Source organism: Oryzias latipes, chromosome 16 (assembly GCF_002234675.1).
Source record: "Oryzias latipes chromosome 16, ASM223467v1".
NCBI lineage: Eukaryota > Metazoa > Chordata > Actinopteri > Beloniformes > Adrianichthyidae > Oryzias > Oryzias latipes.
This window is the reverse complement of record NC_019874.2, coordinates 14753836-14765893: the sequence shown is the minus strand read 5'-3', so window position 1 is coordinate 14765893 and position 12058 is coordinate 14753836. Positions and strand designations below refer to the sequence as shown.

The 12058-nt window shown below is 36.8% G+C and overlaps 2 protein-coding genes across 4 annotated transcripts; one reads left to right on the top strand and one right to left on the bottom strand.

Annotated features, from left to right (window-relative positions):
• Positions 1–473: 473 nt before the first annotated feature.
• On the top strand, positions 474–5254 carry LOC105355904 (protein FAM83A-like). 2 transcript variants are annotated; one of them, XM_023964302.1, is made up of 6 exons: positions 474–1790; positions 1914–2033; positions 2113–2219; positions 2342–2509; positions 3899–4023; positions 4105–5254. In XM_023964302.1, exons 1-6 carry the CDS (start codon positions 1514–1516, stop codon positions 5180–5182), a joined length of 1875 nt encoding a protein of 624 aa, XP_023820070.1. In that variant the 5' UTR covers positions 474–1513; the 3' UTR covers positions 5183–5254. The 2 variants fall into 2 exon arrangements, with proteins under 2 accessions (XP_023820070.1, XP_023820071.1); XM_023964303.1 differs by having other exon boundaries at positions 4127–4254.
• A 117-nt stretch (positions 5255–5371) lies between these two features.
• Positions 5372–8528, bottom strand: LOC101172523 (zinc fingers and homeoboxes protein 1). 2 transcript variants are annotated; one of them, XM_023964304.1, is made up of 8 exons: positions 8330–8528; positions 7702–7803; positions 7310–7453; positions 6661–6711; positions 6408–6552; positions 6246–6333; positions 5817–5949; positions 5372–5711 (listed from the first exon to the last, which is right to left on the bottom strand). In XM_023964304.1, exons 1-8 carry the CDS (start codon positions 8432–8434, stop codon positions 5529–5531), a joined length of 951 nt encoding a protein of 316 aa, XP_023820072.1. In that variant the 5' UTR covers positions 8435–8528; the 3' UTR covers positions 5372–5528. The 2 variants fall into 2 exon arrangements, with proteins under 2 accessions (XP_023820072.1, XP_023820073.1); XM_023964305.1 differs by having other exon boundaries at positions 6246–6330.
• Positions 8529–12058: the final 3530 nt, after the last annotated feature.

Here is a 12058-nt window from a genome sequence, read left to right as displayed (position 1 = left end):
AGAGCTGTTAAAAAGTCTGGTTGAGAGTTTATTAACAAACAAATAATCTTTTTTTTGAGTAGCTGGAACAATATCTTTGTTTTTTTTTTTATTTATCCTAAGTGCTGGTGCTTTATTTTTGTTAAATGTTAAAACTTTTTTTATACTTTAATTAAATGATCTAGAAAATTGTTGTTAAAATTCCTCTTTGTCAGTTTTGTATTCAGAAGTAACATAGCCATATATATATATCTATATATCTATCTATATATCTATATATCTATATCTATATATCTATATATATATATATATATATATATAGATATATAGATATATATAGATATATATAGATATATATATATATATAGATATATAGATATATATATATATATATAGATATATAGATATATATATATAGATATATATATATAGATATATATAGATATATAGATATATATATCATAATGGTAAATGTGGAATCATCAGCAAAGAAGAGTACCAGCAGTTTTCACTGCAAGGGTTCCCGTGTTTATTAGGGGAAATGATTAAAGTTGTTCCAAAGGAAACATGACAAAACACCATTTGAGCTCATTTATCAGTGATCATCAATCCCAAAAGGAAATATATTCAGACTGTTCATAGCAAACCAAGTAACCATAGTTTTAACTCGAAACAGTATAAGTGACATAAGAAGATTGATGCAGAAAAGCACACAGGAGTCCTCAATATCTCTTGATATCTCTATTTCTTGATATAATAGGATATAGCTGTTTACAAAGTTAAAAATACTGAAGGACATCAATACTTCAACACTTTGTTTCTTAAAATAGCTTTTATTTCATTGTGGGATAACTCGTGAAATCTGGTAGTGATGTGTGCGTGTAAACAGGCTGATTCAGAACATCTCACCCTTCATGTGGCTGATGGGTTAAAGGTGGAGCTCAAACTTTCACTGTCGTACAGGTAAAGACTGATGTACTTCAACACGTCTGGATTTGTGACTTACCTGCTGACGGGGTCTGTTTTAGCTCCAAATAACATCCAGGTGTTGTTTGACAGGAGCCGAGGAGACAGCCGTGCTCATTCCTGTCATTCATGTCTGTTTGTCCACCCATCCGTGCTCGCCTGCTGTCTCTGGCCTGGAGAGAGAAATGTTAAACGAGTCCGTCATTACCCACTCAACACAAATCACGTCCGAGCTGTTGCTGCTGTGAGCCTAAAAAAACAAAATCAGAGTTAAAAAAAAAAAAATAAGGCGCTCAGCAGACTGTCAAAAAAAATCAGCTTATTTTTCATTTATGTTTCGTCATTTCACCACACTGAACAGCTAAACAGAGTACTGCCAGCTCACCTGTCTCTTCTCATCATGCTTGTGGAAACCACCCTCCTCTGAAGAGGGTGGATTCACCTTTCTCACCTGCACCTGTCTTTTTGCTTCACTACACCTCAGACTGTGATCCTTCAGTCCTGCTGCATCTGCTTAGTGCTTGAAGTTGTCCTGCTCTCTTTACATCTGAGGGTTTAAGCTTCTGGTATGTCTGTACTGTGGTTCATGAAGCCCAAACCTCTGGGGAAGGTGAGGCGACGGGTTCAGGATCTCCGCATCCCCTCCTCCTCACTATGCGTCTTCTCACCGGACAGACCCGTGCTGGACCTGAGTCACAACGAGAGCGCTAGACTTGCAGTGGACAGCCTGCTTAGTCAGGGCTTGACGGGATACCATGAAGCTTTGAAGACAGAGGGAGAAGTGGATTTTCTATCACAGCCAGAGAAGAATTACATTCTGGAAAACAGGACAAATGGCAACACAGGTTCGATTTGGTTATTCAGTATTTGTGTATTCAAAATACATTGATCGGCTGACACAATGTAAATGCTGCAGTTTTCAGCTGTTTCATATTAGGATGATCACAGTTTTGTGCTTTACCTAAAAGTTACAAGTGCACCAGAAGAAGAAGGCTTGTCTGCTGGATGCCAGTTTTCTTCACCATCTTCCATGATGTCAACAGACAGCAGCTCCACCGTAGAAGAGATGCATCTGTTAAGTCCAGAAGGTGCTCCTTCTAAATGTGTTATGGAAACAGCAATAATGTGTGGGAAGCAGGTTCACGGTAAAGATTGTGTCCCTCCCAGATATGAAACCCATGGATCCTCCTTGCAACAAAAGTACTGAGATTTTCCTGAGTAGAGCAGCTGGTATGAAAGATCTGGTTCGACAATTCATCAGTAAAGCTGAGCAGGTGAGCTTCGGGTGAGGGAGGTGTTTGTGCACATGCTTGTTCAGGTAAGAGGCAGGTCTGTGCAGTGAATTAGTGTTCAGAGAGACATGCATGTTGAGTCACATTGGACTCTGTGTGTTTAGAGCCTGGTGGTGGTAACAGACAGCTTCAGCGACACTGAGCTGCTGTGTGACCTTCTGGAGGCGAGCAGGAAGAGAAACGTGTCGGTTTATCTGCTGCTGGATCTTCTCAACCTGGACCTGTTTCTTAGCACATGGAAAGACCATCAACTCAACAGCAAAGACTTCCCTGTGAGTCTTCTCATATAGGAACCTTTTAACGTACAATTTATGTAACCCTTGTGCTATCCTAGGCACTTTAACATTGGGAGTTGGGTCATCTAGACCCCACAAGACAGTGCTCTGAACCTATTTTCTTCAATGATTTGTGATCTTCACTGGTGTCCATGGATTACATGAAATCTTCTTCACCTTCATCCACCTTTGTCATGGTAGGGAGAACACGTCAATGTAAGGGTGGGGTCATCTAAGATAGCACAGTATGTGAGAACTAACGTGAAAAGGATTTTAGCTTAATAGATTATAAGAAAAAATCATTTTAATTAGTTGTAAAAATTTTACATAAAGATGGACTTAGTGAAAAATGTCCTTTTATAAAAATCAGACAGAAAAAGCGGAACTAAATACTTTTTGTTAGTTAAAACTCATCTAAATGTAATTTCCTGTTGCAAAAAATGCTTTTATTTTCAAACAAAATTTTTTTTTTTCTGTATTTGTATTTGAGGTATAAAAGGAAAATACAAAGAAATTAACTAGTTTTAGCTTCATGTAATGTTTTGTAATCTCAGCAGTTAGAGGTTGGACTGAAGTGTGATCGGGATGACAGTTTGTTTGATCTGACGTTCTTAGTGGACAACTTTGGATTTTTGAGCACATCATTCTTTTTTAAAATACTTTATGAGAAAGCAAATTTCAACAAACAAATGTAACAAATATTACTGTGAAGACTCATTCATCAAGGATGGTTTTATAGTTGAAAAAGTTGTTCTGATTTTTTTTTTTTAACCACATAAGAACCCAGACTAATCCTTCAAAATAAGATTTTGTGGAATATACCACAAGCCTAGAGAACCACAAGTCACATTTCTGATGTTTTTCTGTTACACTGATGTCACCATGAGTTCTTATGGGTTAGGATAAAGATGTTTTGCCTATTATTGAAAAGACTTTCTTAATTCTGATTGAACTGAGGTGACATGTCTTCATTTCAAAAACTAAGTCCTGATAAACCGTTCTTTTTTTAACCCTTGTGCTATAGTAGGTACTTTAACATTGGGAGTTGGGTCATCTAGACCCACTAGACAGTGCTCTGAACCTTTCTTCTTCAATGATTTGTGATCTTCACTGGTGTCCATGAATTACATGAAATCTTTCCACCTTTATCCACCTTTGTCATGGTAGGGAGAACATGTCAAAGTAAGGGTGGGGTCATCTAGGATAGCACAAGGGTTAAAAAAAATGGGTATTTTAAAACTTAAAGTATGGCTCCCTCTGGCTTCCATGCATTATTTTAGGTTTATTCCAGCTCATTTACGTATTTCTTCTCAAGTTTACGTGGTTCTATTTCCTTATGCAGATCACAGAAGTAGTTTTGAAGCTAGTTGTTGTTTTTGTTTGTAGAAGCTGTCGGTGAGAAGTGTTCAAGGCCAGACTTACTGTTCCAAAACAGGAAGGAAGCTCACAGGTCAGATTGCTGAGAGTTTTATCATCACTGACGGCGCTGAGGTGCTCACAGGTTCATACAGGTAAGAAACCTTTCTGTTCAAGCTGTGTGAGAAAAAAGAAAACTGCACAAACTGTGTGTGTGTCTCCCCCCCCCATCACAGTTTCACGTGGCTGTCCTGGCAGGTCCATCGGAGTCTTGCTGTCCTCCTGAAGGGGAGCCCCATCAAACCTTTCCATCAGGAGTTTCACAGACTTTACTCCCGCTCTGAGTCGGTTGCTGGGTTTGTCACCTTCCTCCCAGCCCCACTCACTCCTCATCTTCACTCATCTACTGCAGCTCAGAATAGTGACGTCGGTAAGCAAAGATCAAAACAAACCAAGACGGTGCATCACTGGGAGGGTAATGGAGCCAGGAGACAATCCTGGACCAATTCAACAACAACCCTTTTGACTGGAGAAGCTCCTGGGGAAAATGGTGATAATCAGCCTCCTTTGCTGCAAACCTGTTTGGCCGAACCAGGAGCGAAGGGTAAAAAACAAAGTCCAGCGGTGGAAAAGCCACAGAACACGACGGCTCCTGATCAGACCTCCTCGAGCTTGGTTCCTCATCTCATCAGCTGTTCCATCAGTCCTGCAGCTGAGAAGAAGTGGATCAAAGAGCCAAATACTGCTTCCAAGTACGAGTGGCTACAGAAGAAAACCTCCAACCTCAGCCCCCTTGGCTTTCATGCGTTCAGACATTCAGGGTTCACTGAAGCCTCAAATAAACAAGGTCACTGGAATAAATTCAACTTTCAACAAAATAGAGAAGTTCCACCTGATAACTCCAACTTATACCCCGCCTTACAAGCAAATCCCATCCTTCAGTCTGCTTTTAGCAGTTCCAGAAGCCAAGCGCCCGGCCTGCTCAGCTCACAGCCCAACTCCGACTTCTCATGTCAACAGCCTGCACGGATGGTAACTCATCTCAAGACACAAGCAGAGCTCAAGCTGTATCTGCCAGGTCCAAGCGCCAATACCCCCCTGCAAACCCGCATGTACCAGCGGGGAAATCTACAGAGATCCAACTGGGCTCAGCAGAATTACCCATCTGTAGGCTCCAGAGATGTGGTGAGACACCACTCTTTCAGTGGCATTCACGTGACAGAACAGCTGGGGTGGAGGCCACTCCAGAGAACAGTGAACGCATCGCTGGAAAGAAGCAAGAGCATGAATGAGAGAGGCACAGCAGGCCACTGAGCGCAGTGTAGACTTCAAACGTTTGTGTAAATGCTGTTTACAGACTTTAAAATCACGTAGAAAAAGTCATAATTTGTCTGTGAAAATACACAGATTTGACAACGTAGATTTAAAATGAGCACATCTGCTCAAACATGTAGCATTCAGAACAGGGTTTCATAGTTTGTGTATTCATTATAAAAACTAAAAAACATTTCCATTTTTTTATTTAAAGCAAAAAAAAATGTGAGTTTTAAAATGTATATTTACAGTGCAAAAAACAATCATCTTTATACACTTACACATTAGAAACAAGCAAACCTTTATTTTAAATATTGCAGAATCTTTAAAACATTCATAGAAATGTTTAAGGTGACATGAGTGACTGCAGTGTTGTGGCTTTTTCTTCCCCGTTTCGGTCTGCAGCACATGTCAGTTGGACCTTGCTCCACCATCGCTCTCTGAAGCCTTGCAAGCACACGCTGGACAGGCTCTCCCCGTCCTGAAAGTCCTCCCTCATCTTTTCTGGAATCAGATCTTCTGACATCACCTGGGAGATTGGAAATCTGGAATCAGTTCAACTCACCTCACTACTTTACATTCAAGCAGACGGTTCATATTTCGGGAAAACAGGAATAAAAAGCAGAGCTCTCACCTCAGTAAGAGTCTGGAGTGTTTTTTCTTTAGGGTTTAAGCGCCGTAGCGCCTCCTCTGTGATCTCTAACGCCCTTCTGCTGCGCTGCAGCACAAAAGAGGACTGCTGCTGCCGAAGGACTCTTAACAGCAATCTGTGAAACGCAGAGAGGACATCTTCCTGATGAGCTCATCTCTTACACTCAATTTGAAAGTGCATTCTTCCAACTAGAAAAGTTAAAATACAAATTTGCTTCTGATAAGTCTCAGCAAGAACTTTTTTTTCTTCAATTTCTTGCACAAGTAAATAATAAATTCCCGGTAAATTCTGGAATCTGTAAATTCCTGCACTGAATTTCTAAGGGATCTGAGGAATATCTAAATGTGATTTAAATGTAGACAACAGGTACGTGTGCCGTTTTTGAACAGCACATGCGTCCACAAACTGTACCTTGTCCTGATGAAACTGATGCAGGCTTTGAGCCAGATCCAGTCCTTGTGGAGTTCCTCTTCCTCCTCTAGATGCAGACCCTCCACTGCTGCAAACAGATTACACTGCAGGCCAATGGAACAACACAGAAACAGCACCTAGAGAAATGATGACTCTGCTTACCTATGGCTGGGTTGGGGTCGAGTAGCTGCAAACACACCTGTCCTAAGCTCAGCCAGTGCCAGGGGTTAAAGGGAAGCAGGCTGCACAGCTGCTGCAGACAGGATATCTTTGATCTCACAGATCCAAAATGCTGATGTACGCTGACCTGCAGGAGAAACAGCCAGATTTTCCTCCTAAATGATTTCACAAATGCTCGATTTTGATGGAGCTACAATTAAACTGATGACATGATGGGTGAGTGCTTGATACTGACCTTTAGCAGCAGCAGACTTGTCAGGTGACAGGTGTTTGAGGCTTCTTTGCTCTGAAAAGTAAAATAAAAATACTTTTCAGATTTTAATATTTGAAAGTGTGTTTTAAAACTGGCATAAAATATGAGAAAGTATACTTTCCAGAGTAAATGATTCTCTTTAGTTCAAACTTTTTCTTAAAGCTGTCTTTTATGCCACCTACTTTCCATTCACATCACTGTCATGAATTTGTTGCTAAATGAATACCGATGTACAAGAAGCTTTTTTCAGATAATATACTTATATAAAGATCAAAACTTTTGCAAGTTTTATTAAGTTTAACTCTATAAATAACTGAGTTGCCTGTTAAGTACACCTTTTAATTTGAAAATCATACATTTTATACAGGATTAATATATTTATCTTAAAAAATGTTTTTAAAAAAATGATTTTAATATCTAAACTTATAGGTTTAAGCAAAAAAGGAACTATTAGTCATCTTATTGTCAAATACATCAACACCTATTTCTTCTAAACCTGTTTTCCACTTTATCTTATTGCACAAACGTAAAACATTTCATTCCATTTTCATCTGAAAATCAGGAATACAACGATAAAATGTTCCTTACAGCGTGTTTCAAAAATAAAGTCCCTATAAAAGAAGGCATTTACCAGTAAATCAACCAAGTCCAGAGCTCGGTCTCTCTGTCCTAGTTTGGTGCAGCATCGAGCCATTCCCTCCAGCACATCCCGCCTAATGGTCAGGTTGTTGTCAGCAATCCACTGCAGGCAGCTGTTGTACGCTTCTAAGGCTTTCTGAGGAAACAGAACAGGATGCAAACAATATGGTGGGTTTGCAGCTTTAACCTGCATGAGAGAGCATTTATTTTTTCCTCCTTTGGTCATGCTGCAATTATTTTTGCCAAATATGTTCAGAAATATGTTTACAGAGTTACTATTCCTGGTTGGTTAAATTCATCTCCTCTCTGTCTGTTCTTTGTCATTTTAGCAAACATTTGTGCGTTTAGTCAAAAGGTGAGGATCAAAGTGTTGGTTTTGTTTACCTGATAGTTCCCTTTTCTCATGGCCAGGTCTCCTCTAAACTTGTAAACTTTCTGTTTCTCTATTGCATCGTCTGTTTCCAAAGCAGCACCTTCACAAAACCACTGCGCAAAAGAGATGAAGAGCACAAACACCTTCAAACATTTCTCTACATGGCAGTCTTTCAATGGAACAGGTTGAGGACAAACAAGTATTGTAATGCCATGCTGCACCTTCCCCCCTTATTGACCTAAAGAAAAATTTATAGAAAAAGAAAAGTAAGATAAAACATGAGGTCTGCACAACATTTTTGTTTTGTTTCTGAAAATACTTATTTCTTCATTTTGATCTTATGATCCAACAAACGCATTCTCCTTCCTAATATGAGTGAAGCTTTGGAACTTAACGATGATATGGAATTTTATTAGAATAAAGAAATTCTTCACCAAGCAAACCTCTCTTTTTATCTTTTGGGCTCTTTACGTTTTTTGTTTTGAATAGTTTCATTTATCACAGCTGGAACAAGATGATATCTGGCTTATTCTCTTTTTTAACTAAGGTTTGCCTAATTAAGAGGTGACAAAAGTGTTAAAGTACCACAGCGTTGATGATCGTTTAATTAACGTTTTGAAGATCCGTTCATTCACTCACCTCTGCCTCACACATCTTGGGGTTATATGATGTCAGAGACTCACATACTCGGTCTCTGGCCTCCGAAAACACGGAGTCATCGAATGTACTTCCAAATATCTCCATCTGGAACAAAACAACAAACGAATACCTCCTACAACACTTCAAACATGTTTAGACGGACATACGGTCCTTCATCATCAGCTACACCACCAAAACATGAGCCCATATTTTAAGTTCCGGAAAGAAAGGTTCCGATTGGATTAAAAAATGATTTTATTATTATTATTATTAGTATTATTATTATTATTATTATTATTATTAGTAGTAGTAGTATTAGAATTCAAAACATTTACAAGAGCTATAATAAGAATGGCTATATAGACATATATATATATATAGACATATACATATATATATATATATATATATATATATATATATATATATATATATATATATATATATATATATATATATATATATATATATATATATATACATATATATATATATATATATATATATATATATATATATATATATATATATATATATATATATATATATATTTTTTTTTTTTTTTTTTTTACATGACATTTAATATGTTCGATAGTTTGTCAAATCAAAGACCCAAACTATCTGGTCTAAAAGTTCTCTGCCATTAAAGGCCTTTTTTTATATCTTAATAAAATAGTTTTTTCCTACAATTGTTTAACTAGCAAAAACATAACACCTTAATCCTTAATAATCCTTTGGAATCAATTTCTTAAAGTCTTTACACAATTACCAAGAGGGCAAAGATAGTTTTTTTTTTTGCGTGTTTTTCGGAAAAAAAAACACAACTTTATTAGTTAATCCTCAGGTTAAAAGGAGGTTTAGCCTGAGATTTTATCAAGCGTAAACGTCTGTGTGTAATCTTGTTTGTTGTGCTCTTGATGTGTTTGTTCCTTTTGAAATATGGATACTTTTTTGTAAATGTATATCAGAAATCTGATCTGAAATTTATGTAGTAGATCCATCCACTAACAAGACTGAGAAGTATCTCTCGAAGAAAACTTGAAGCTGTGTTTCAGGAAAACGACAAATCAACTAAATTTGTTAAGAAGAAATATTTTGGTAGGCTTTAAGAAAAGAAAACATGAGCAAATGTAGACAAACTCAAGTTTTATTTATTTTATTCACAATGAGAAAATCAAGTAAGATTTCTTATTTACTTCTTTTTCATTAACCATTCTATAACTAATGCTGTAAGGTAACATTTAGACTTAGATTTAATTAATGATTCAAAAGGTTGGATTTTGATCATTTATAACAACCACTGAATGTTTTCAACACATGACAATCAGACAAGTGTGTTTTTCAAAGGATTTATTTTTGACAAAAACATTTGTTTTGTACAAGTGCACATCGCTTGATCCAAATTGATTGGGAATTGTCCTCAAACAATTAAAAAAAATAAATAGCTAACTTTTTAAAATCAAGTTAGAAATAAAGCCAAACAACAGCTGGGGGCGTTAAATCAACACTGACTGCTTTCTAAACCAATACTGCAGAAACACCGAACACATGCTTGTCATTCCGCCTAGTAACAACAAATTCAAACAGATACTTAACAGACTTCAGATGTACAGGGGACACAGACACAGAGCAACGCCAGTTTCAGCCGTTTTGTTGGGATTTTTGATCATACGCATGGCTGACATCACTTTTGTAACACTTCATGGTGGAGGACAGTTAAATAATTCAACCTATGTCTTCAAACAAAGTCAAAATATATGTAACATATTTGACAAATCTTAGTTTGAGCTGAATGTTTTCTAAAATATATCTTTGGAACTAATTGTAACGGCTGCCTCAAGTCAGAAAAAAAAGGAAAATATACAAAGAATTGAAGGAAAATACCCAATATTGTTTGATTCAACATCTGGGGGGCGTACATAAAACAAAAACACAATCGTTGTGAAATACATTTCACATCACAATTTTCAATTGAATGTTGTTCCTGTATAAATGTGACAGAGCTAGGGGAATAAGGAAAACATTGGAATCTGAATAAAACCTCCACCCTACTACCGGTGTAAATACGGGGAACACGTGAAGAGCACTGTAGGACTGTGGCAAAGTACACAAGTCGAATATATGAATGTACAAAAAGGGAAAAGTACAACAACTTTACAATACACGCATTCACAAGTCAGGATTTCAATAAAAATGTTTTACATTTAAATTAAGTCAGAGTTCAACCTTTAAAAAAAAGAATCTTTTTTGTTTTTGCTAAAGTCAAAAACTCTGCACTGAGCCATTCCTTACAGGTTTTTTATTTTTTTTTAAACATTTTGTTAGGAACTTCAAAATTACTGACAGAAATCTAAAGGGTTTGAAATGAAGAAGCTTCATTTATTAATTTTTATTGGTAGAGTAAAAAAGTCTACAGTTTGATTGTGGGTTGAGTTTATGGGCGGGCAGCTCAAGTTTTGTTAATTTTTCCTTTCACTAACGAAAAAAAAAGCTAATTAACAAATGTCTTTTGAGACATTAAGGTTGCCTAACATTATTTGGTGTCATTAATCAGAGACCATAACATGAACAGATATGTAAAAACTTGATAGATGATGTACCTGCAGTTGAGGACAGCAGGACTGCATACAATCCACTGATGAAGATCACAATGTTGTTTTTTTGTTTGCTCTTAGCTCAACTCCACAATATAAAGTAGTTTGCATTACAACTTTTGAATATAGAATCACAACTCAGTGAAAACAGTGCTGGCATGTATATAGAATTTATGAAAATACTTAGATCCTTTTGATATTTTTCTGGAGTCAACCTGCCTTCATGATTTTTAAAAAAAACCTGGAAATGTTTCCTTTAAAATGTTGGCATTTGTGACAAACAAAACAGAAAATCATGTTAAAGTTTTAAACATCATTTCGAAAATACATTGAGCAATTAATATGAGTTAAAATTACTTTTTTTTGTGTAAATGTGTTAAATAGACCTGCAAAATAAATCGCAAATTTATCGTTATCGCGATATCAAGTGGTACCATACCCATATCGCAAAAGACGGCAACATTTGTGTTAAATGCTTACCTCAAATGTGCTAAAACACTCTTATGGCAGCTTGAAGTGTTTAAAGAATCAAATAAATCCATTTATGCATTCGACCAATCGGATGAAGCCATGTTAGATGTTCACCTCCTATGTAGACGAGGGTTATTTGGAGTATAATTTAGGAGATGTTGACTCTTCTATAAGATATAAACTGTGGCAGTGAAATGGAAATGATGTTTTCGGTTGTTTTGTTATTTGTTCATGTATTACAAGTTATATCCTCATTGCAATATTGATACTTAATATCGCAAATCGCGAGTTTTCCTCATATCGTGCTAGTTTAAAAAAAAACCAAATGAATAAGGAACTTATATTTTCCTCTGAGTTGTGATTGTATATTTTTCCATTCAAAAAGCCATTGAGAAACACTGACAGGACTCTATCAAAGTCCAGTCTATGGAGCTGCTGCATTGATAGAACACGTAGAAGGAACAGCCAAGTATTGTGGAAAAAAAGGGCACAGAATAAAAGAGCGAGGCCATGATGCTTAGAAGTTTTAGAGCTAAACTACTCTTACTGTGGACTAGCTTAACACTAAGAGTGAACAGCTTATAAAAGGGTTTAAAATGCTGGCAGGTGACTGATCTCTGACTTTTCTTCAACAGTTTCACCTTAGTTTAGAAATCTGTTTGTC

Coding starts and splice junctions, on each gene's coding strand:
- LOC105355904 (XM_023964302.1), top strand. CDS start 1,514: ATGTCTGTACTGTGGTTCATGAAGCCCAAACCTCTGGGGAAGGTGAGG. Junction 2,034..2,112: donor GCATCTGTTAAGTCCAGAAG/GTGCTCCTTCTA, acceptor TGTCCCTCCCAG/ATATGAAACCCATGGATCCT. Junction 2,220..2,341: donor TCATCAGTAAAGCTGAGCAG/GTGAGCTTCGGG, acceptor CTGTGTGTTTAG/AGCCTGGTGGTGGTAACAGA.
- LOC101172523 (XM_023964304.1), bottom strand. CDS start 8,434: ATGGAGATATTTGGAAGTACATTCGATGACTCCGTGTTTTCGGAGGCC. Junction 7,804..8,329: donor CCAAGATGTGTGAGGCAGAG/GTGAGTGAATGA, acceptor TCTTTTGCGCAG/TGGTTTTGTGAAGGTGCTGC. Junction 6,334..6,407: donor CGACCCCAACCCAGCCATAG/GTAAGCAGAGTC, acceptor ATCTGTTTGCAG/CAGTGGAGGGTCTGCATCTA.